The 26351-nt window shown below is 34.7% G+C and overlaps 2 protein-coding genes across 4 annotated transcripts in view; both read right to left on the bottom strand.

Annotated features, from left to right (window-relative positions):
* Sgf29 (SAGA-associated factor 29) overlaps positions 1–26351 on the bottom strand; it is a 93040-nt gene that overhangs the window by 41015 nt on the left and 25674 nt on the right. The window lies entirely within an intron of this gene.
* The window catches only part of LOC148945415 (uncharacterized), a 29428-nt gene continuing 19597 nt past the window's right edge, over positions 16521–26351 (bottom strand). For 2 of the 3 annotated variants that reach the window (XM_089099437.1, XM_089099438.1), the window contains exon 2: positions 16521–17692. In XM_089099437.1, the coding sequence (XP_088955563.1) occupies positions 16618–17667 (1050 nt within the window). In that variant the 5' untranslated portion in view covers positions 17668–17692 and the 3' untranslated portion in view covers positions 16521–16617. The remainder of the gene's footprint in view (positions 17693–26351) is intronic. The other variant, XM_089099436.1, reaches the window with a different exon arrangement.

Here is a 26351-nt window from a genome sequence, read left to right as displayed (position 1 = left end):
AGTGGGTGGCGGTGACAGACATTCTTCATAATTGGCCTTAAAAAGAAGAGAAAAAAGTTAGTATTGAAATAATTTGCCCCCTTTTCACAGAAGGAAAAATGAAGAATTCATACACATTTTCAACTAGCTAAGGGTAAGTGTTTTAAATATGAGCCAGTCTGTCGCGAAAACACACAAAAGTTAGAAAAATACAAAATATTCCTTTATTACCTCTGCAAAACGGCTAAAAATGAAGAATTCATTCACATTTTCAACTAGCTAAGGGTAAGTGTTTTAAATATGAGACAGTCGATCGCAAAAACACACAAAAGTTAGAAAAAATAAAACATATCCATATATGACCTATAAAAAAAGTCAAAAAATGAATACTTCATTAACTATTTCAAATATCTATTGGTAAGTTTTGTAAAAAAGGTCCATTATGTTGCAGAAGCACCAAGAGCTTAGAAAAAAAATACAAAATATTCACTAATTTAATCTGAAAAACGGGTAAAAATTAAGAATTCATACACATTTTCAACTAGCTAAGGGTAAGTGTTTTAAATATGGGCCATTCTGTTGCGAAAACACACAAAATTTAGAAAAAAATACAAAATATTCCTTTATTACCTCTGCAATACGGCTAAAAATGAAGAATTCATATACATTTTCAACTAGCTAAGGGTAAGTGTTTTAAATATGGGCCATTCTGTTGCGAAAACACACAAAAGTTAGAAAAAATACAAAATATTCCTTTATTACCTCTGCAATACGGCTAAAAATGAAGAATTCATACACATTTTCAGGTTAGGAATCACTGTTTCAAGTTTTTTCATAATTAAAGGATACGAATTAGAACCATGGGAACGTAATTTCGTCGTATTTTGCTTATTTTCGTTGGAAAAAACACTGAAAAAACCATATTAAGAGCTATATTTATGAGTCTTTCACTGAAAATTCCTTTTTCGTACCAAGCCCTGACCCCCCTAATTAAAGGATATGAATTAGAACCATGGGGGCGTAATTTCATCGTATTTTGCATTTCCCACAAGAGGAACACTTTTCGAGTAAAAGTAAAGAGCTACCAGACTAAACCAAAGATATGATGAAATAATAACGAATAGTTGTTCAAACTTAATTTTTTTTAATATCTCTGAGACAAACTTTTACAGTGTTGAAAAATAGTGAAAAAGAAAAGACTAAAAAACATTGGAAGAAATAGATTGGTAGGAAAAAATGCTTACATTTGCATAATCGGTCTGGGCATGGTTGCCCGAAGGTCCGGGTAGTGCATGTTGGAGGGTGGAGGGACCGGTGGCGTTACATTCTTGTACAAATTGGGCTGCGGCTTGTACAGGCAGTGTCGGTCTTGAATAGTCGATATGAAGGTTGGATTGGCCAGGGTATTTGGGGGGCTTCGGCCAGCGATCATACTGCACAACTGTTGCGTTCGCAGGGGGCGCATTATTGGCCCTCACTTTCTTAGTGGTTGGCGGTGACAGATATTCTTCATAATTGGCCTTAAAAAGAAGAGAAAAAGTTAGTATTGAAATAATTTGCCCCTTTTCACAGAAGGAAAAATGAAGAATTCATACACAATTTCAACTAGCTAATGGTAAGTATTTTAAATATGAGCCATTCTGTTGCAAAAATACACAAAAGTTAGAAAAAATACAAAATATTCCTTTATTACCTCAGAAATACGGCTAAAAAGGAAGAATTCATACACATTTTCAACTAGCTAAGGGTAAGTGTTTTAAATATGAGCCATTCTGTTGCGAAAACACACAAAAGTTAGAAAAAATACAAAATATTGCTTTATTACCTCTGCAAAACGGCTAAAAATGAAGAATTCATACACATTTTCAACTAGCTAAGGGTAAGTGTTTTAAATATGTGCCATTCTGTTGCGAAAACACACAAAACTTAAAAAAAAATACAAAATATTCCTTTATTAACTCTTCAATACGGCTAAAAATGAAGAATTCATGCACATTTTCAACTAGCTAAGGGTAAGTGTTTTTAATATGGGCCATTCTGTTGCGAAAACACACAAAATTTAGAAAAAAATACAAAATATACCTTTATTACCTCTGCAATATGGCTAAAAATGAAGAATTCATACACATTTTCAACTAGCTAAGGGTAAGTGTTTTAAATATGGGCCATTCTGTCGCGAAAACATACAAAAGTTTGAAAAAAATACAAAATATCCCCATATTACCTCTGATAAACGTATAAAAATTAAGAATTAATATATATTTTCAGCTAGCTTCGGGTATGTGTTTTACATATATGCCTTTCTACTGCGAAAACACACAAAAGATAGAAAAAATACAAAATATCAATTTCATAACTATGAAATACTGCTAAAAATGAAGAATTAATACACATTTTCAACTAGCTAAGGGTAAGTGTTTTAAATATGAGCCATTCTGTTGCGAAAACACACAAAAGTTAGAAAAAATACAACCTGACCCGCTAATTGAAGGATATGAATTAGAACCATGGGAAAGTAATTTCATCGTATTTTGCATTTCCCACAAGAGGACACTTTTCGAGTAAAAGTAAAGAGCTACCAGACTAAACCAAAGATATGATGAAATAATAACGAATAATTGTTCAAAATTAAATTTTCTGTATTACGAGAATAGTGTATTTTCGAACCATTATATCTACCAAAGGTTCAATACCTGAGTTAAACTAAAAGGTTTCAATTTCAGGAAAAAATTCAATTTTGACAACATATGACAATTTACCAAATTTAAAGTTTTGTTTAGTTTCAAAATGTTTTCTGTCACTCATCTTCTTTTAATCATTCACAAACAATACTAAAGAAAACCACTTCCCACGGTTTATTGATTTTAAATTATTAAGAAGGCTATTATTTCATTGAAATATACATTTTACATTTTTAATTTTCATGCTTTAGATAAGTATTTTGTCCTTTTGGTGTAAATTGCAGCTGAAGGCTTATTTCATCATATTTTGCTTATTTTCGTTGGAAAACACACTGAAAAGACATATTATTGAACTCACATCAAACATTGCCGGGCTTGCATTTGAAGAACCTTCCATTATTTTCTATCTTGTCCTCTATTTCAGCATATACTGACTTTTAAAGCTTTTCAGCACTCTTAAATATACTATCCTAACGGTTATTTATTTACGAAATTGTGCAAACTGTTGATTTAGAGCAATAATTACCTTTCTATATATCAATTAACACTCACTAGAGTTGCCACTTTTCACTCGCGGAGAATGGTTTCAAAACAATACTTCTTACATCGCATGGACTATTTGTGTCAAACGAGACATCTTCAATGCAGATTAATTAATTGTTACGTTCGATTTTGTTTTGGACACAGGAGAGCATCAATGGGAAGTGAGAATTTCTGTAAAACTATCAAAGATTGATTAGGTGTATGGTGACTAGCTTAGCCTACGTACGAGAAAGAAAAGTTCTTAGGTGTGGAGCTCCCCCACCGCCTCAACCATCGCTCTCGAAATCCCTTGAATTAGGTTAGAGACAGACAAAAAGTTAGGTGTATGGTTAGGTTAGGTTAGATTATGTTAGGTTAGGTTAATTTAGGTTAGACTAGCTTAGCCTACGTAGCCCCCCCCACCTCCCCCTCCGCCTCAACCATCGCTCTTGAAATCCCTTGAATTAGGTTAGAGACAGACAAAAAGTTAGGTGTATGGTTAGGTTAGGTTAGATTATGTTAGGTTAGGTTAATTAACGGCAGCCTCTTTTGTTAAGGTTTTTTATTTTTTGGGGGGGGGGCTCCCGCCCCCCTCAACAAAAAGTTAGGTGTATGGTTAGGTTAGGTTAGATTATGTTAGGTTAGGTTAATTTAGGTTAGACTAGCTCCCCCACCCCCCGGGGGCCACGGGGCCTGAAAGCCTACCACGGGTGGGCCCCCCACCCCCAAGTTTAGGTTACCTACCATTTCAAGGTGACCCCCCCCCCCCAACCCCGGGGCCACGGGGCCGAAAGCCTGACACGGGTAGGACCCTCACCACCAAGGTCAGGTTAGGTTAGATTAGGTTAAGTTACCTAACATTTCTAGGTTAACTTACATCAGGTTAAGTGGCGCACCACTTAACCTGATGTAAGTTAACCTAGAAATGTTAGGTAACTTAACCTAATCTAACCTAACCTGACCTTGGTGTTGAGGGTCCTACCCGTGTCAGGCTTTCGGCCCCGTGGCCCCGGGGTTGGGGGGGGTGGTCACCTTGAAATGTTAGGTAACCTAACCTTGGTGGTGGGGGTCCCACCCGTGGTAGGCTTTCAGTCCCCGTGGCCCCCGGGGGTGGGGGAGCTAGTCTAACCTAAATTAACCTAACCTAACATAATATAACCTAACCTAACCATACACCTAAATTTTTGTTGAGGGGGCGGGAGCCCCCCCCCCCAAATAAAAAACCCTAACAAAAGAGGCTGTCTTTAATTAACCGACCATAATCTACCCTAACCTAACCATACACCTAACTTTTTGTCTGTCTCTAACCTAATTAACGAGATTTCAAGCGCGATGGTTGCGGTGGAGGGGGAGGGGGGGGGGCTACGTAGGCTAAGCTAGTCTACCCTAAATTAACCTAACAACTAACATAATCTAACCTAACCTAACCATACACCTAACTTTTTGTCTGTCTCTAACCTAATTCAAGGGATTTCAAGAGCGATGGTTGAGGCGGTGGGGGAGCTCCACACCTAAGAACTTTTCTTTCTCTTACGTAGGCTAAGCTAGTCACCATACACCTAATCAATCTTTGATAGTTTTACAGAAATTCTCACTTCCCATTGATGCTCTCCTGTGTCCAAAACAAAATCGAACGTAACAATTAATTAATCTGCATTGAAGATGTCTCGTTTGACACAAATAGTCCATGCGATGTAAGAAGTATTGTTTTGAAACCATTCTCCGCGAGTGAAAAGTGGCAATTCTAGTGAGTGTTAATTGATATATAGAAAGGTAATTATTGTTCTAAATCAACAGTTTGCACAATTTCGTAAATAAATAACCGTTAGGATAGTATATTTAAGAGTGCTGAAAAGCTTTAAAAGTCAGTATATGCTGAAATAGAGGACAAGATAGAAAATAATGGAAGGTTCTTCAAATGCAAGCCCGGCAATGTTTGATGTGAGTTCAATAATATGTCTTTTCAGTGTGTTTTCCAACGAAAATAAGCAAAATATGAGGAAATAAGCCTTCAGCTGCAATTTACACCAAAAGGACAAGATACTTATCAAAAGCATGAAAATTAAAAATTTAAAATGTATATTTCAATGAAATAATAGCCTTCTTAATAATTTAAAATCAATAAACCGTGGGAAGTGGTTTTCTTTAGTATTGTTTGTGAATGATTAAAAGAAGATGAGTGACAGAAAATATTTTGAAACTAAACAAAACTTTAAATTTGGTAAATTGTCAAATGTTGTCAAAATGTAATTTTTTCCTGAAATTGAAACCTCTTAGTTTAACTCAGGTATTGAACCTTTGGTAGATATATTGGTTCGAAAATAAACTATTCCCGTAATACAGAAAATTTAAGTTTGAGCAATTATTCGTTTTTATTTCATCATATCTTTGGTTTAGTCTGGTAGCTCTTTACTTTTACTCGAAAAGAGTCCTCTTGTGGGAAATACAAAATACGATGAAATCACTTTCCCATGGTTCTAATTCATATCCTTCAATTAGGGGGTCAGGTTGTATTTTTTCTAAGTTTTGTGTGTTTTCGCAATAGAATGGCTCATATTTAAAACACTTACCCTTAGCTAGTTGAAAATGTGTATGAATTCTTCATTTTTAGCTGTATTGCATATGTAATACAGTAACATTTTGCTTTTTTTCTAACTTGTGTATGTTTTCGCAATAGAAAGGCTTATATTTAAAACAATTATTCTTAGCTAGCTGAAAATGTGTATGAATTCGTAATTTTTAGACGTATTGCAGAGGTAATAATGGAATATTTTTTATTTTTTCTAACTTTTGTATGTATTCGCAACAGAATGGCCCATATTTAAAACACTTACCCTTAGCTAGCTGAAAATGTATATGAATTCTTCATTTTTAGACGTATTGCAGAGGTAATAAATGAATATTTTGTATTTTTTTCTAACTTTTGTGTGTTTTCGCAACAGAATGGCCCATATTTAAAACACTTACCCTTAGCTAGTTGAAAATGTGCATGAATTCTTCATTTTTAGCCGTATTGCAGAGGTAATAAAGGAATATTTTGTATTTTTTTCTAACGTTTTGTGTGTTTTCGCAACAGAATGGCTCATATTTTAAACACTTACCCTTAGCTAGTTGAAAATGTGTATGAATTCTTCATTTTTACGCGTATTGTAGATGTAATAAAGGGATATTTTTTATTTTTTTAACTTTTGTGTGTTTTCGCAATAGAATGGCTCATATTTAAAACACTTACCCTTAGCTAGTTGAAAGTGTGTATGAATTCTTCATTTTTATCCGTTTTGCAGATGTAATACAGGAATATTTTGCATTTTTTCTAACTTTTGTGTGTTTTTGCAACAGAATGGCTCATATTTAAAAAACTTACCCTTAGCTAGTTGAAAATGTGTATGAATTCTTCATTTTTCCTTCTGTGAAAAGGGGCAAATTATTTCAATACTAACTTTTTCTCTTCTTTTTAAGGCCAATTATGAAGAATGTCTGTCACCGCCACCCACTAGGAAAGCGAGGGCCAATAATGCGCCCCCTGCGAAGGCAACAGTTGTGCAGTATGGTCACTGGCCGAAGCCCCCCAGATCAACTGGTCAATCCCACCTTCATAACGACTATTCAAGACCGACGCTGCCTGTACAAGTCGCAGCCCAATTTGTACAAGAATGTAACGCCACCAGTCCCTTCACCCTCCAACATGCACTACCTGGTCCTTCAGGCACCCAAGCCCAGACGGATTATGCAAATGTCAGCATTTTTTCCTACCAATCTATTTCTTCCAATGTTTTTTAGTCTTTTCTTTTTCACTATTTTTCAACACTGTAAAAGTTTGTCTCAGAGATATTAAAAAAATTTAAGTTTGAACAATTATTCGTTATTATTTCATCATATCTTTGGTTTAGTCTGGTAGCTCTTTACTTTTACTCGAAAAGTGTTCCTCTTGTGGGAAATGCAAAATACGATGAAATTACGCCCCCATGGTTCTAATTCATATCCTTTAATTAGGGGGGTCAGGGCTTGGTACGAAAAAGGAATTTTCAGTGAAAGACTCATAAATATAGCTCTTAATATGGTTTTTTCAGTGCTTTTTCCAACGAAAATAAGCAAAATACGACGAAATTACGTTCCCATGGTTCTAATTCGTATCCTTTAATTATGAAAAAACTTGAAACAGTGATTCCTAACCTGAAAATGTGTATGAATTCTTCATTTTTACCCGTATTGCAGAGATAATAAAGGAACATTTTGCATTTTTTATATCTTGTTTGTTTTCTCAATAGAAAGGCTCATATATAAAAAATTTACACTTTAGCTTGTTGTAAATTTATATGAATTATTAATTTTTAGAAAGTAATAAGATGTAATATAGATACTTTTTTTATTTTTTTCTAAATATTGTGTGTTTTCGCAAAAGACTTGATCTTATTTAAAACAATTACACTTAGATAGTTGAAAATGTGTATGAATTCTTAATATTTATCAGTATTTCAGAGGTAATAAAGTAATATTTTGTATTTTTTTCTAAATTCTGTGTGTTTTCGCAACAGAATGGCTCAAATTTAAAACACTTACCCTTAGCTAGTTGAAAATGTGTATGAATTCTTCAATTTTAGCCTTATGGCAGAGTAAATAAAGTATCCGTTTGTATATTTTATAACTTTGGTGAGTTTTCTCAAGAGAATGGCTCATATTTAAAACACTTACCCTTCGCTAGTTGAAAATTTGTATGAATTCTTCATTTTTATCAGTTTTTCAGAGGTAATAAAGGACCATTTTGTATTTTTTCTAGCTTTTGTGTGTTTTTGCGACAGAATGGCTCATATTTAAAACACTTACCCTTAGCTAGTTGAAAATGTGTATGAATTCTTCATTTTTCCTTCTGTGAAAAGGGGCAAATTATTTCAATACTAACTTTTTTCTCTTCTTTTTAAGGCCAATTATGAAGAATGTCTGTCGCCGCCGCCCACTAAGAAAGCGAGGGCCAATAATGCGCCCCTGCGAAGGCAACAGTTGTGCAGTATGGTCGCTGGCCGAAGCCCCCAAATACACTGGCCAATCCAACCTTCATATCGACTATTCAAGACCGACGCTGCCTGTACAAGTCACAGCCCAATTTGTACAAGAATGTAAGGCCACTGGTCCCTTTACCCTCCCACATGCACGCTCTGGTCCTTCGAGCACTCAATCCCCGATGAACTATGCACATGTATGCATTTTTTTCTACCAATCTTTTTCTTCCAATGTTTTTTAGTCTTTTCTTTTTCAATATTTTTCAACACTGTAAAAGTTTGTCTCAGAGATATTAAAAAAATTTAAGTTTGAATAATTATTCGTTATTATTTCATCATATCTTTGGTTTAGTCTGGTAGCTCTTTACTTTTACTCGAAAAGTGTTCCTCTGGTGGGAAATGCAAAATACGATGAAATTACGCCCCCATGGTTCTAATTCATATCCTTTAATTAGGGGGGTCAGGGCTTGGTACGAAAAAGGAATTTTCAGTGAAAGACTCATAAATATAGCTCTTAATATGGTTTTTTCAGTGTTTTTTCCAACGAAAATAAGCAAAATACGACTAAATTACGTTCCCATGGTTCTAATTCGTATCCTTTAATTATGAAAAAACTTGAAACAGTGATTTTGCGATAAGGCTTCAGCTGCAATTTACACCAAAAGGACAAGATACTTATCAAAAGCATGAAATTGAAAAATGTAAAATGTATATTTCAATGAAATAATAGCCTTTTTAATAATTTAAAATCAATAAACCGTGGGAAGTGGTTTTCTTTAGTATTGTTTGTGAATGATTAAAAGATGATGAGTGACAGAAAACATTTTGAAACTAAACAAAACTTTAAATTTGGTAAATTGTCAAATGTTGTCAAAATATAATTTTTTCCTGAAATTGAAACCTCTTCGTTTAACTCAGGTATTGAACCTTTGGTAGATATATTGGTTCGAAAATAAACTATTCCCGTAATACAGAAAATTTAAGTTTGAACAATTATTCGTTATTATTTCATCATATCTTTAGTATTGTTTGTGAATGATTAAATGAAGATGAGTGACAGAAAACATTTTGAAACTAAACAAAACTTTAAATTTGGTAAATTGTCAAATGTTGTCAAAATGTAATTTTTTCCTGAAATTGAAACCTCTTAGTTTAACTCAGGTATTGAACCTTTGGTAGATATAATGGTTCGAAAATAAACTATTCCCGTAATACAGAAAATTTAAGTTTGAACAATTATTCGTTATTATTTCATCATATCTTTGGTTTAGTCTGATAGCTCTTTACTTTTACTCGAAAAGTGTTCTCTTGTGGGAAAAAGTTTTTTATCACTCTAATAAGTTTATCGCTAAACATAAGTTTACGTTTGAACAATTATTCGTTATTATTTCATCATATCTTTGATTTAGTAGCTCTTTACTTTTAGTTGAAAGGTGTCCTCTTGTGGGAAATGTAAAATACGATGAAATTACGTTCCCATGGTTCTAATTCATATCCTTTAATTAGGGGGGTCAGGACTTGGTACGAAAAAGGAATTTTCAGTGAAAGACTCATAAATATAGCTCTTAATATGGTTTTTCAGTGTTTTTTCCAACGAAAATAAGCAAAATACGACGAAATTACGTTCCCATGGTTCTAATTCGTATCCTTTAATTTCGTATCCTTTAAAAGTTTTTTATCACTCTAATAAGTTTATCGCTAAACATAAGTTTACGTTTGAACAATTATTCGTTATTATTTCATCATATCTTTGATTTAGTAGCTCTTTACTTTTAGTTGAAAAGTGTCCTCTTGTGGGAAAGAGTTTTTGTCACTTTAAGTAGTATGGCATTGGACATAAGTTTACGTTTGAACAATTATTTAACTTTATTAAGTTTTTGTGTGCATGTAAGTGTTCGTGTGCATGTAAGTTTTCGTGTGCATGTGTAAGTTTATGTGTGTGTGTGTGTGTGTAAGTTTTAGTGTGTGTGTGTGTAATTTTTGGAGTGTGTGTGTGTAAGTTTTCGTGTGTGTGTGTGTGTAAGTTTTCGTGTGTGTGTGTAAGTTTTCGTGTGTGTATGTAAGTTTTTGTGTGTGTGTAAGTTTTTGTGTGCATGTATGGGGACCGGGAGAGGGCCTTTGGGGCATAGGGAGGGCCTTTGGGGGTCCGGGGGGCAGTTGGGGGCCTGGGGAACATTTGTGAACCGGTGGACGGCCTTTGAGACCCCGTTGGTCCTTTGGGAGCTCGATGGAGCTTTGGGGGGCCCGGGGATGGCCTTTGGGGGTCTGGGTGGGCCTTTGGGGGCGCCGGTGGCCCTTTGGGAGCTTGGGGGCCTTTGAGGACCGGGGGCTTCCTTCGGGGTTGGGGTAGGAGGATTGGAACCCTTTGGGGTTGGGTTAGAGGACCTCACAACACTGTTCAAATGAAACTTGTGTATTATAACGACCACAGAGTTTCACCATTAAATTCTCTTCTAAAATCTCTTCAAAAATCATCTTTTAAATGTCTCTAACTGTTTCGCCGAAATAGTTCCATAACCTGTCTAAAACAGTTTCGCCCAAATAATCCCTAAACATAATTCAGCGTGTTCCTTTTGTTTTTGGCATCTCTGCGCTAATGCATTTCAAATTAATAAGAACCCTGATTCCCGCGCTAAAACAATTCATCGCTAAGATGTTTCTTGGGGAATTGTTTCCATGGCCTTTGGCTATTAATATCCTTTGGAGTTCAACCAAAAGAGTTGTTTCCGAGGCAATGTCATTAATGACTTGGATCTATTCCTGGAGAATCGTTTCTAGGCAAAAATTTTTTAAGTCTGACAGATGATGTCATTGGTTGATTGATCTGTCAAGAAAGGGGAATTAATTTGTTGTTTCTAAGGGGAATTATTGATTCACGATATGTGAATTGAGGTCGACAGCACAGGTGTTCCACGGTCGATGTTGTTGTTGTTGTAAGTGCACGCTCTTAGCGAATGTCAAGGTCGTTGTTGTTGTTGTTGACTTGGAAAAAGAGGTCATTTACCCCATTAACCACGTGTTCTCCCTAGGGAGGCTATGCCCATATTTGGTGTACTGTTCGGAGATAGTTCCCGTTAGAATTCAATGCGCATGTGCAACCTTCGTTCCGGAGTTATTACACATAGAAACATCAAATAAATCGACCTTGGAAAAAGAGGTCATTGACTGATTACGCAATCATTCTCCCTAGGGAGGCTATGCCCTTATTTGGGTGTGCAAAAAAGTTATAGGTGGCAGCAGGGGTGGGCAATGGGGTCAATAGGGTCACTTCTACTGTTAGCAACTGAGATTTAAGAAAAACTTCTTTAGTATTAAGTTTACTAAAATAAATTGACTTTACAACTCTATTTTGCAAGATTTAAATTTTCTTTAAATTGTAAAAGAAAGAATTAGCCCAAACGTAACAACTATATTGAATATAAGGATAAACAAGAATAAAATAAAAGGTTCACAAAACTTTTTGCGGAAGGAAATTTTTAAGTCTATACAAAATCCCAGCTCCTCTTGCAATTTTTATAGATAATGAATTTACATGTTCTTTCCATGGCAATAATTCACCAATGATTTCACCTAAATGTTTGAATTTTGAAGTCTATACAAAGGAAATTTTTAAGTCTATACAAAATCCCAGCTCCTCTTGCAATTTTTATAGATAATGAATTTACATGTTCTTTCCATGGCAATAATTCACCAATGATTTCACCTAAATGTTTAAATTTTGAAGTCTATACAAAGGAAATTTTTAAGTCTATACAAAATCCCAGCTCCTCTTGCAATTTTTATAGATAATGAATTTACATGTTCTTTCCATGGCAATAATTCACCAATGATTTCACCTAAATATTTGAATTTTGAAGTCTATACAAAGGGAATTTTTAAGTCTATACAAAATCCCAGCTCCTCTTGCAATTTTTATAGATAATGAATTTACATGTTCTTTCCATGGCAATAATTCACCAATGATTTCACCTAAATGTTTGAATTTTTAAGTCTATACAAAGGAAATTTTTAAGTCTATACAAAATCCCAGCTCCTCTTGCAATTTTTATAGATAATGAATTTACATGTTCTTTCCATGGCAATAATTCACCAATGATTTCACCAAAATGTTTGAATTTTGAAGTCTATACAAAGGAAATTTTTAAGTCTATACAAAATCCCAGCTCCTCTTGCAATTTTTATAGATAATGAATTTACATGTTCTTTCCATGGCAATAATTCACCAATGATTTCACCTAAATGTTTGAATTTTGAAGTCTATACAAAGAAAATTTTTAAGTCTATACAAAATCACAGCTCCTCTTGCAATTTTTATATATAATGAATTTACATGTTCTTTACATGGCAATAATTCACCAATGATTTCACCTAAATGTTTTAATTTTGAAGTCTATACAAAGGAAATTTTTAAGTCTATACAAAATCCCATCTCCTCTTGCAATTTTTATAGATAATGAATTTACATGTTCTTTCCATGGCAATAATTCACCATTGATTTCACCTAAATGTTTGAATTTTGTAGTCTATACAAAGGTAATTTTTAAGTCTATACAAAATCCCAGCTCCTCTTGCAATTTTTATAGATAATGAATTTACATGTTCTTTCCATGGCAATAATTCACCAATGATTTCACCTAAATGTTTGAATTTTGAAGTCTATACAAAAGAAATTTTTAAGTCTATACAAAATCCCAGCTCCTCTTGCAATTTTTATAGATAATGAATTTACATGTTCTTTCCATGGCAATAATTCACCAATGATTTCACCTAAATGTTTGAATTTTGAAGTCTATACAAAAGTAATTTTTAAGTCTATACAAAATCCCAGCTCCTCTTGCAATTTTTATAGATAATGAATGTACATGTTCTTTCCATGGCAATAATTCACCAATGATTTCACCTAAATGTTTGAATTTTGAAGTCTATACAAAGGAAATTTTTAAGTCTATACAAAATCCCAGCTCCTCTTGCAATTTTTATAGATAATGAATTTACATGTTCTTTCCATGGCAATAATTCACCAATGATTTCACCAAAATGTTTGAATTTTGAAGTCTATACAAAAGTAATTTTTAAGTCTATACAAAATCCCAGCTCCTCTTTCAATTTTTATAGATAATGAATTTACATGTTCTTTCCATGGCAATAATTCACCAATGATTTCACCTAAATGTTTGAATTTTGAAGTCTATACAAAGAAAATTTTTAAGTCTATACAAAATCCCAGCTCCTCTTGCAATTTTTATAGATAATGAATTTACATGTTCTTTCCATGGCAATAATTCACCAATGATTTCACCTAAATGTTTGAATTTTGAAACCTTATATATTAAATATCCATCAGCTGTTGAAGATAGTTCAGTGTTTACCTTTTTAATAGCAGAAAAAACCATGTACTTTGTTTTTTTTAATATTAATCAATAAACGGTTACTCCTAGTATATTTTATTAGATCATTCAACGCGCTCTCTATGGTCTTAAAAAGGTTTTCAATACTTAAAGCTAGGAACAATAAAACTGTATTATCTGCAAATGGTACTGTCAAACAATCTTTCATCAAATTTCCTATATCCCCGGTAAAAACAAGGTAGAGAAGAGGCCATGAAATCGACTCCTGTGGAATTCCGCAAATTATTAGGTGCTCTCGTGATCTCTTGGTCCAACTATAATGACTTGTGACCTATCTGATAGATAGGACTCAATCCAACTAACAATCCATGGTGGAAATTTATAATTCTTTAACTTCCTAACTAAAAGATTATGGTTTACTGTATCAAATGCTTTCGATAGGTCAATAAATAAAGCTGAGGTATAAGAACCCGTATCTAGAAAATCTTTCACTTTACAAATAAAATGGGTAATCGCGTAATCCGTCGAATGCCCTTTCCAAAATCCATATTGGCTAAGTGATATTACTTCATTTTCTTCCGCAAATTTATTTTATCATGCATTATTTTTTCAAAAATCTTCGAAATAATTGGTAAGATTGAAATAGGGCGGTAATTATTTATCTCTTCCTTATTTCCATACTTATATAAAGGTATAATACAGCTTTTCTTTAGACCTTTTGGAAAAATTCCTTTTTGAAAAGACAAATTGATTAAAAAATATCAAAATATAAGAGATCACCGGTAAAACATGTTTTAGAATTCGTGTCGGCGTGTGATCAATTCCAGGAGCCTCTGATGGTCCCAAAGAATTCACTATCTTCTTCAAATCATTTGTGAAAACCGGTTCAAAAACAAAATTGCTTCCATCATTATCAAAGCTTGAAGAAATTTGACTTTCGCCTTCTATGTCAATATCATTATCAAATAATGATGAAATATCTTGACTAGTCTCGGTAAAAAAAAGTTACAAAAACTGTCAGCTATAGATTGATAATTTCCTATCCTTTCCCCATTCAGGTTAACTATCTCCTTAGAAATCTCATTATCTTTATGTTTATTTGACCTCAAAATTCGATATTAATTTTTCCCGTCGAAGATACGTCATTCTTCGCAAGTTCAAAGGCATTAAAAAAAAATTCTTCTTAGCATCTCGTTTTTCTTATTGAAAACATTTCGATAACTAACGTAAACATCTCGATTTCCAATCGACGGTTTATTCAACATTCTACTATAAAGCTTGTTTCTTAATTTTATTATGTTTTGTAATATATATATACATATATATAAATAACTAGCTTGCCCGTCCCCCGTTGCTGCAATCTCAAAAGAATGGAAATTCAAGGAAAATCCACCCCCTGCAGAAAATTCCCCGCGAATTAATAGTAATTGTATTTTTAAATTTAAAAATATTTGACCCCCCCCCCCCTCCAGAAATAGTTTAATGCCCAAGACCTCCACAAGAGTGTACTCAAAAACTTCCTAAAGTTTCTTGGTGACTGGATGAACTATATAGTAATGCCTACAGAAAACACGCCCATACTTTCGAACTTAATGAAACTTATACATTTGGAATCCGCATAATCAGCCAATCCTTTTGATATATCTATTGAGACCAAAATTCCATTTTTTAGAGTTTCGGTTAATATTGAGCAGAGTCGTTCCTTACGAACAGTAACGAACAGTTCGTTACAAACAGTAACGAACAGTTCGTTACAAACAGTAACGAACAGTTCGTTACCACGAACTGTTTGATAGCAGGTTTCTCCATAGATTTTCAAACCCAATTAATTGTTGACAATAAGCCACTTAAGTGGCCCTATTTAAAGCACTTAAGTTACTATTTCAGTTTATGCAAGGTCAGCCTCAGCAACTTTAAATTTGGTCACAATGCATTCCGTCTCACCTGGAATCCCTTCCTGTCCATTTATTAAAAATTGAATTTTGGCCTTTTTTACATTAGGACATTCTAAATTGTTCTTTTGATATTTTGCTTCACCTCTTTTCACAATTTCTTCCCCAGTATTTTTCCCTATTGTAATCTGGTTGATTTGCAATTTCTCCTGCCTCTCTTGTTTTTTTTATGGGATGGACAATCTATCTATTTCATAGCTCCAATTACTTCGAGGGAGGTTAACAATGTTTTTTTTTTTAATCTATTAACCAAGTAGGTATTAAAACACATCAAAAGGGAAGGTCAAACTGTGACCAGTATATAGGGAGGAAATGCAAAACTTGCGCATATATTTATTTTTCTCTCATAAAGATTGATCTCTTTTTCCTGGTACAGAACTTAGAAAAAATACTACAGATTAAAAAAAAAAAAAATGTTGAAAAGAACAACTAAACTTCAAACACCAAAAATCAATTTGCATTAATTAGGGGAGTACAATACCCTTCAGCTCCCAGTTACGGGCAGATGCTCAGTCTGGTCAAAGATTGGAAATTGTGACAGTTTTGGCACTGTAAGTTGGAATAAACTGAGAATAGTTTTGGCAATGTCTCATCATTAGTAGTAGATGATAGCCAAATCAGAAATATTTATGCATTCCACCACTACTCCCACTTCCACCCGCAACCCTGAAAAACTTTAATTATAAAACCCAAAATAGCTTTAAAAATCGAACAATAACAATTATGAGTGAAACTGCAATGCCCTAAATAAGAATGACATCTAATTTTTCTTTCTCCCTTGTTTATGTTTAAATAAGAAAAGTTATTCACTAAAACAAGGAAATTATGGAGACACCTATTTAGGAAGGGGAGGAGGGCCGTGGTTAAAAAAGACACAAGAAATAGTTCATCATAAAGAAAATCTTGAGATCTGCAGAAGGGGGGGGGGTGGAGGGGCTTGGATCAGAACACCTCCCTTATATACATGCCTAACTAAGAATTATTCTTATGCTAATATGCTTGTCCTAGAAACTCTCTTTTTTCGAAAATAGACCATTTAAAAATCGTTTTCCCTCCTTAAGCTTTGCTGCATCCACATATGATAACAAAACAAATTTTTATTTAGGTTCTTTTATTTAAATAGAACCAAAATGGAATTTCAAGCCTCCATTTCTTCATCAGATGTTTCTACATCTTCAAATTCATCATCTTCAAGTCCTTCATTATTTTCACAGCCTTCACTAAGCTCATTTAATAGTTCTTCTATGTGTTTAACCATTTCTTCATCGCCACACGGATGTTTTAAATTCACCTCATGCGCTTTTTTCAAATAAAATCTCGCATTGCCTTTCAGATCATCCCCTTGAACAAAATTTGCCCAACCTAACAAATACCACGTTTGAACACATTCATCATCTTCTTCTAAAAGACCACCGAGAATTTCAATTGCTGTTTCATACCTTTCAAGTTCAACTAAAAGCTTGACTGTTGTCAGTCTAGCAGAATAATTAACAGGACAAGGTTCAACAGGATCACCTTGTGCTTTGCCCTCTCTTACCAACTGAAATTGAGGAAACCATATGCTTAATGACTTTTCAAGCTGTATAATTGCCTCTTCTTTCTGATCTTTCACAAGTAAAAAATTCGCATAACTTTGATAAGCTTCAGGATTAGTCTCATCAAGTTCAATTGATTTTTTAACATACTGTTCACACAATGATTCTGCATTATCTTCAAAACATAAATCAGTCATATACAATTCACTTAATGAGCAATATGCAGAAGAAATTTCCTTATGAATACCAGAACTTGAGGCTCCGTCATCTTTTTCGGCAATTTCTATACCTTTCAAGTAATATGTTGCAGAATCAGATCCTTCAAGCAACTGGGCTATTGAGAAATATTTTTTATAGCCCTGCTCTGGCTGTAATGTAATAGCCCTTCCAAAACACTGAATAGCATTCTCAGGCATATCGACTTCCATTAATAAACTACCACATAATTCCAATGCTCTTACATTATCAGCATCAACTTCTAAGGCTTTTTGACAATATTTTTGAGCTAGTGAATAATCAAACATATCAATAGCCATTTCAGCCCTTTTAAGGATTTCGTCTAATGACTCAGGCTTATCAATTTTAATAACTTTCTTGACTGCTGCAAGTGGCTTAGTTTTCCTGCGAACAGGCTGCTTCTTAAATGGTTTCATGATTATCTTTAGGATTTTATGATTCCTAAAACAAGAAGGAAAATGTTAGAAAAGTTTGAATTGACGTTAATTTGAGCTTATGACCAGGGTCGTCATTTGTTATGGGACAGGGGGGGGGGGCAACTTCCCCCCCAGACCCCAGTTTGCCCCCCTACATTTGGAATTTAGATGGTGTCGACCAAATTTTCACTCTTAGGCTAATAATTGAGAAGTGCCTGAGTTTTCAAACACCTTTGGTCCTCAGTTTTATAGATAATGAGCAAACATTCAATTCTGTTGATAGAAAAGCTTTAATAAAGGTTTTATCCTTGTATGGTATACCAGACAAATACATTAAATTGATTAGTGCTATTTACGAGAATAACACTGCTGCGGTTAAGGTAGGAAATGAGGTTAGCAGCTGGTTTTGTATTAATCAGGAGTTAAGCAGAGTTGTGTTCTATCCCCATTTATATGGATTATTTGGATGAACTTTGTATTAAGGAGCATAGGAAAGGCAATGGGAGACCACGAAATCAAATGGGGAGGAAAAAGTCTCCTGGACTTAGATTATGCTGATAATTTAAGCAACCTAGATCATACCGCGAACAAAATGAACAGAGTCTTTGAGGTTTGGCGAGTTCAGTATTCTAAAATTTGCTTAAAAATTAATGTTAAGAAGAATAATCCACTAATACTAGGAATAAGTAAAAGTGAAAAGATGTCGATATGTCATAAAAGGATTGATCAGGTGGGTAGCTTCACTTACCTTGGCAGTATTATTAGTAAAGATGGTGGGAGCAGTGAAGATGTTAAAAATAGAATAGCCAAGGCTCACGGTGTTTTATCACAGTTAAAAAAAAAGTCTGGATGAATAAAAATATAAGTCTGCAAACCAAGATTAGAATATTAGAAGCTACAGTGATGACAGTGGCCAAATATGGCTCTGAAGCATGGGCACTCTGAAAAGCGGATAATGACTTGCTAGATGTTTTCCAAAGAGATTATATAAAAATTGCTCTGGGTACCTCGCTGACTGAATATATTTCAAACAATAGGCTACGCAAAAAATGTGGTTTAATACCACTCTCTACGTTTATAATGAAAGTAAGGTTGAGGTGGTTAGGGCACGTTGTGCGGATGAGGGATGACAGATTGAAGATTGTTCTTTTCGGCCAACCATCTAGGGCTAAATGGAAAGCAGGTCGTCCCCGTCTGGGGTGGGAAGACGTCATAAAGAAAGATTGAAAGGAAATGGGAACTTCGTGGGCGGGTGTAAAAAGGGAGGCTTTGAATAGATTGGGGTGGAGGAGGAGCGTGCGTAGCTGTGTTGGCCTCAGGCGGCTTGGTGCTGCGGTGAGTTGTTAGTAGTAGTAGTAGTATAGTACTATATGGCTCGTTTTTCATTTTCCACTGTCAATATCTCTTGATTTAAAAAAAATCGGCCTCAAATTTGCACCCCCCAGAATTTAAACGATTTTACGCCACTGCTTATGACTGCATTGGTGTACAAGAGTATGCACAGTTTATCTGTATTATAAATTAGTTGTCTTGTAAACGTGATGCTTCTTAAATGATTTCATGATAATCATTATCTTTTTGATTCCTAAATCCAGAAACATATTATTTAAAAAATTTAACTGACTATATATAATTAGAACTTAACTATAATTTGAGCTTTTGAAAATACTGATCTTGACAGTGCTACTAAGGAGGTTAGTACACGTGTCCTAGCCTTCTTAACCTTTAATTTCTTATTGCCCTAGAAAATGGAATCAAACCATATTTTTGTTATGTCTTATTGTTGACGCAATAAATAAACAGATACTCTAAACTACTGTGTACAGTAAAACCCCCAGGGGTACTGCATAGCAGAATCAACATCTTGGCAGTGTTACCATGGAGGTTACTTTCATAATGGTTTTGTTACGTTTTAAATAAAAAGTGACTTCTTATGTTGTGGTTGTTAGAACGTTAAAGTTATGTTACAGATTTTGAATAATCAATAGACTGCTATTTTTTTTTTAGCAATCTACGTTTCCCTATGAAAAAATTTTACTGTTTCTGGCATGGGCGTAGGGAAGGGGGGGACAGGGGAGGGCAGCCGTCCCCCCCTAGAACTTCAAATTTACGATAGATATTAGTGAGAACTTTTTGCATGTTGGAATTTTTTGTTGGATGTTACCTGGTAGATGGTTAAAAAAGCTGGAAATAAACAGAAATTTCCAAATATTGTTTGCGACATCAACATTTATGTTTTGATCTTTAATATTGATTTTCGGTCCCATGTATGGATAGGAGACTGGCCCACGATCGGCTGATTTTGACTTGTTTAATTCTCCATAAATTGATTCAAGCGATAAGAAGTTGCTGAGCATGCCAAAGCGAAAGTAACTCATTCAATTCCATCCTTGAAAAAGACAATTAGAAATACTCAACCGTTTTTCCACCTGGATGCCTCTCTATCCAAGGGGTCAAGAGTGCCAAACCTGGGCCACCCCAGCACTGGTTTGGTCGTCTCGGGCTTATGTTTGGCCACCGGACAAAAGAAAAAGAAAAGTTCTTCAGTTGCTACTTTTTGATAATGATAATATTGTGAACAGAATTCCCTTTCTTGCTCTTCAGCTCAATCAGAATGTAATCACCAGCCTGGACTTTCTCAGTGTCAAATTAGAAGTTGCTGGTAGGGGGCTTGTCTTCATTGTCTATGCTGGGGTCTGAAGAGTTGTTGTACACAGAATCATCGACGTCAGAATCGTCACTCTAACTGTAATTCTTGTTGCGAGAGACACGTTTTTTGCTTTTTAGTCTTTTCACTTGTCTGACTTTCTTCCGTTCCAGGACTAGGGCTTTTTTTGCAGATGCAGCTTTTATCCTGGCAGTAATGCATTCTTTCATGGGGGTGTCAGTGAGCACTTCTGACTTTTTCATATTTTTTTCCTGTTGATTTTTTGGGTTTGAGTTGATTGATAAAATGCTGCAAGTAAAGCAAAGAATGAGAGGCAGTCATCTAGCCAGAAGTATTTTCTGAGCTGATCTTGATGGTTCCTGGTAAAGCTCCCCTGAGTAAAATTTCCAGACACTGTTTTTGCGGGGAAATAAGTAGAGGAGAGACTGTGCTCCCAACAAATTAACACCAACACAAATCGTGGTCAACTGACCTCTTTCTGCTGAGTGACCTTCCCTACTTACTTCTGGCCTCGCTGTGCAATGATTTACCAGGCTTGTGGATTTTTTCAGACCTGATTCGTCAAAACTTCACATTTCTTATGGTCTGAACATGTGTTTATATAGACCTCAATCCAGGTTGTTAAAGAAAGCTCCCACACTGTGACAGTTGAAAGCAGTTGTCCGTCATAGGCTTGTACTTTTTGGTGTTCTTACTGATAGAGTTTTAAGGCAATCCATAAAACCACGGTACCAATCTTTACCTGTAATTCCTCCACTGTCTCCACTGCCTTTGCAGTTCCGTTATCCGGTACTTTTATGCTCTCAATAATGGCATAAGTGTATGCAAATTTACACACTTCTAGGGGAATACAGTCGAAAGCATATCAGCTATCATTTTCAAGTAAGTTTTTAGTCTTTTTCTTGTTCCTCTGTAAATATTTATCATGTGTTGTAACAAGGTGTAAAGAAATTCAGGTCCAGACTTTTTAGAGGGATATTCAGCTTCTCAACTTTTTTTTTGTATATAGTCTTGCAGCGTTCCTCTAGGGACACCCATGGTACTTCCAGAGAATCCAACTGACTTCTTGTAGAATAAGACAGAAAAAACTACTATTTTATTTTCTTCTGGATCACAGCCACCTTTCTTTCTTTCTTTTCTTTCTTTCTTTTCTCTTCTGTTTTAATTTTAATCATTTTATCTTGAATGAAATTTAACAGGAAAAAATAGAACTTAGTTCACCTACTGTTCTGACAGGATTAAACAACGCAAGAAATAACACAGTTTTGGGTTTTAAGCTTGCCTTCAACCTTTAAATATGTTGTTTACACAGCTTTTACAAGCATAGTCCACTTTTGGACACCTTGGTGCGGCATGCCGAATTTACCCTGGGAATTGTGGCCGAAGATGGGAGTTCACTATCCCACAGGATGAAAAAATACTAACAGCAAACTGGTGAAGGTCTCGGAAGCTGCCAAAAACAGGCAAATAATAAGAGAATACAATGTGAGTTTACAACGCGAGTTTTCTATCAGACGTAGGCTTTCAGACAAAATTGAACAAAATTCCAGAGTTAATCACCATAAAACCTGATCCAATCTGATATTTTTGGCAAAAGTATTAATTAAGGTCAGATATTTTAAAAACATACACTGCCATCTTTCAGAGCGTTTATAATCCACCAGAAGCCCCATAGGTTTCTATATTGAAACTGTTTGCTTTGGCTAAATGCGGGCCGGTCTCCCCTATACTAATTTTGATATTTAATTTTGCCCAACTGTAAACTTTTGAATTGAATTCATAGAAGAAGCTGTTATCTAACCATAATGTGATTTGCGTCAAATCGCTTTTGTGGTGTTTATGTTTTCTGGAAATTGGAAGTAGGATAATGGGTCTCTTATGTTACACTGTTGCAGGAAAAGTAGAACATGGAAAATGTTAAAGGCCGAGTTTTAGTGATATATAGAATGACTAGTTTCTAAAGACCTATATTCAAAGGACCTCGGGAGGTATTAGTAAGATCCCTCCCCTTTCCATCACAGAAGCGGCTGCCCCCCTCTACACAAGATGTTGCCTACGCCCATGGTTTCTGGTTTAGCTACAATGTCATGAGCAGGGACATTCTTTCAAACTGTAATCAGGTAATATTATAACACAATCTTTCAATTATTAAGATGAGAAAGTACCCATTTTGGTCACTAGCATTGTAAGTAGGGGTAACATTCTTATTCGTAGAATTATCATTGACAATACTGAGAAAGCAAAAAGGTTTTGCAGTCAATATCTCAGCATCTCGTTCGTTTTGAAACAGCTAACTTGCCTAATTGCACTGGTCTATAGTGGTTTACAAACAAAAACCAAATTATCATTCTTATAACTAATTCAAATTGATATTTAAACATCCAAAAGTAAAAAAGTCCGAATTTTTCTTTATCATGGTGGCAGTGGTAACTGTAGCCTAGTAAAGAACAAATCACTGCCCATAATAATTAAAACTGAACTGGTTTAATTAAAACTGACTGGTGAGAAAAAATAAAAATTTGTTGCCTAGTCAGGAATATTAACTATTATCTCGATTAATCATAATTGTAAAATATTATTTCCAAATAACAACAAATGGAATTGTCTAAGGCACCAACCTGTCAATCTCAGATAAAGACACATTAATTGCAATTTCAACATATTCTTCTTTGCATTCCAAATTTAAACATGCAAATCTTACTGTGTTCTGGGCATGAACAATAAAAGAATATCAAAGCATTGGTGATTAAGTCCTGAAGTGTCTGTTGCCTTTTCAAAGCTCAGTACTTGTCGAAAGGGCATTTTCATCCTAAGCATTTATCAAAAACTAACATGAAAACAAACCAGGAGCAGCTCCGGATTTAAAGCTCTAGTTATCATCATTTGGCCCTAATTTTAAAAAGCTCAGCTCTAATATCCACACTCAAGGATGTTTTTGAGAAGGGTTAATTTTTTCAGTAACGAAAGTACGAAGTTTTCAGTTCAGAAATATCCATGCTAAATTCTTCAAATAATAATGCAAAACGTTCTGTTACTTTGAAATGACTGCACATAAAAAATGTATCCAACCTAAATTTAGTATTATTTTCTCTCCTTTATTAACGACTCAAATGATATTTTTTTTTCTCATAATTTATGTTTAAAAAAGAATTTCAATTAGATTCAATCTTGCTTTTTAAAATTCTAAATATATTCAGTTTTCATATATGTTGCATATTTAATTTGTGCCTTTAAAGCTATGCTGTTATTAAGATGACAATGAAAATAAAACTCTTTTCTTAGAAATATTATACATGGGTAATAGGACTATGTGGAAGGGGGTACTCTATGATAAAAATCTTTTCTGAGGGGTACAAGATTTGAAAAAGGTTGGGAGCCACTACTCTATACTGGAGATATCAATCAAGGTTGTGTCTATGGGGGGAGGGGGGCAAAATCTGAGGACTTTAACATGCAATTTAAATTCTCTCTATACCCCAAGAACAAAAGAAGTGTTAATTTAGCAGCTGAAAAGTCGTTAAGCAGCATCCAAAAATTAAAACTGATTTATAAGGCGACTCTGGGTGTTACCAGCCACAATTTTAATAGCAATCCATATACAATTTTTAGGAGCAGAAACATAGTTTAGCGTTGCTCAAAATGAAACTATAAAACAAATTGTGAACACACCAAGATTAAGGATAGACATTCAAGCTTAAATCACCCTAATTGAGTAGACGTGCCTGATAATGACAACCAAATTTCATTCTGTCCCCTCCTCGCCCCCAATTGACACCACTGATAAGAAAAGTAGACGTTTCATTTTGTCATTGATTTCTTTAAGTTTGATTTCACTGTGCAAGATTAGTTAGGGCTGAATTTCTTTTGAAAAATTAAATGAAAATATCTATATGGACATAAAATACTCTTGGAATTTTTTTAAATTATGATGATTATAAAAAGTTTCTAGATACCTAAATATAAGCACTGAAAAACTTGAAAGTTCATAGAATAATTCCTAATTATCCACCAAAAAATGTATAATTATTAACCAAAATATAATTTTGAAGTCTCAGATTCTCCCATGGTGAAAACTCATGGGCGCCCATAGGCTGAATTTTAGGGGGGGGGGGGGGATTACCTGGTCTAATCGGCACTTCTGGTACTATATAACTGAAATCTCAAGACAAAATATCTTAAGCAGCAAGATAGCGCTGCCTAAGTAAAGAGCAATGTGGGCCCAATATATTGTTTTATATTTCAGACCAGTGCACTTCTTATAGAAAGAAATGTCAAAGGAACTTCAAAAAGGGCTCAAGGAGGGCAACCAGTTATAGAGCTTTTGTAAGTTATAGTATTAGTTATAGAGCTTTTATAAAAGTCAAAGTGACCAGAAGGCAAATAACCCCCCTCCCCTCAGACACACACACGTTGCATTTTCCCAGAACGCATCTAATAGAAATTTGAAGATGGCCAGTTGTTGTCATAGAAACTTCGAAAAGGGCTCAGTCGGTTGGTAATTGAGAGGGCTAGTGCTTTCTTTAATAGTCAAAAGTGATTGGAGGGGAACCACCCCTCCCGCACCCATCATTTTCCGAAACACTTCCAGTCAAAATTTCGAGATAGTTGTTTTCTTTGACGTAGTTTAAAAGTCCAGAAATTATGTCTTTGAGGATGAGAGCCCCCTCACAGTCCTCAGGGCAAAGGTTGTAAGGTATGTCCCGAGGGAATTTGACGTTTTTATGGAAACGGTAGTTGTATAAACTTCGGAGGGGGTTCATTGGATTGGAAATCGGAAGTTGAAGAGCCATTTTTAAGAGTCAAATTTATCAGAGGGCCAGCCCTCACCCCCACACCATATTTTCCTCAAATGTATTCGATAGAAATTTTAAGATAGCCATTTGTTAAAAAATAGTCCTAAGATCTCATAACATGGTCTTTGGGGTTGAAACAACCCCCCAGAGTATAGGGGTAAGGGTTTAAGTTATGACCCAGGGTGATGTAAGGTTTTTATAGAAGATGTGGTCTTGTGAACTTTAGAGGAGGCTCATTTGATTTGAAATGCATAGTTCTAGTTCCATTTTAAGAGTCAAGCTTGATGGAGAGAAAATAGCCCCCCCCCCCTGATATACTATTTTCCCCTAACATATTTGATTGAAATTGTGAGAGAGCCATTTTGCAGCCACTAGTCCAAAGAGAATATAACAACGTCTTCATTAAACAAATATAAGAAATATTTAGGCGGATGTTGAACTAAATCAAAATAAACTATGAGCATGTGGACTTTCAAAAAGGTGACAAAGCAATATCTTACAAACAACTTATATTATTAAGTTAGATCTTTAAGGGTCAGTTGTGGGGGATTTTGAACTAGCCAGAAGGCACTATGTGCACACTATTAGTACTACAACTGCAGTTGCTGTAACTAATGACACCAAGAGTATTAAGGTGAAACTTCTAGGAAGTGTTTAGAGGGCTTTCCAATTAAACGAAAACTGTATACACCAGGTTTTCAAAATGGCATATAAGCAATATCATAGGCAGTTCCACTCTATAATAGCTAGAAATATCATTGAAAGATTTAAAGAAGCTAATTTAAAGAAGCATAGTTGAACGGTCCAGTAACTATTCCTTTAGGGATATTGGGTATGTCAAACCCCACAATTATGCTAAACTATAGATTCTTACAGAAAAAAAACAAAAAATATAAAAAAATTCAAGAAAATGACTGTCAATAAAAAACAAACAGAAATTCATCTAAAAAAAACTTTTTCCACAAAACTAGCTTTTCAAAGAAAACTAAAGAACTCCATTAAGCCAAAAATTGACAGAAATGAAGTCAAGTAATAATCCAAGCATAAAACTACCACAAATCACTTTCAATAAATAAATGATACCCAAAATGAACAAGAACTTATTTTTGCCCATTTTTGGCTTAATAGAGCTCTTTACTTTGGTATGAGTTTAGAATTGTGGCTCTTGATAAGGAGACATGTTAAGAAAACAATTCTTACTTTAAAATATGTATAATGATCCT

This window comes from Artemia sp. Qi Xiang Cuo, chromosome 13 (genome assembly GCF_049724085.1).
Source record: "Artemia sp. Qi Xiang Cuo chromosome 13, ASM4972408v1, whole genome shotgun sequence".
Classification (NCBI taxonomy): domain Eukaryota; kingdom Metazoa; phylum Arthropoda; class Branchiopoda; order Anostraca; family Artemiidae; genus Artemia; species Artemia sp. Qi Xiang Cuo.
This window is presented reverse-complemented; position numbering and strand designations above follow the sequence as displayed.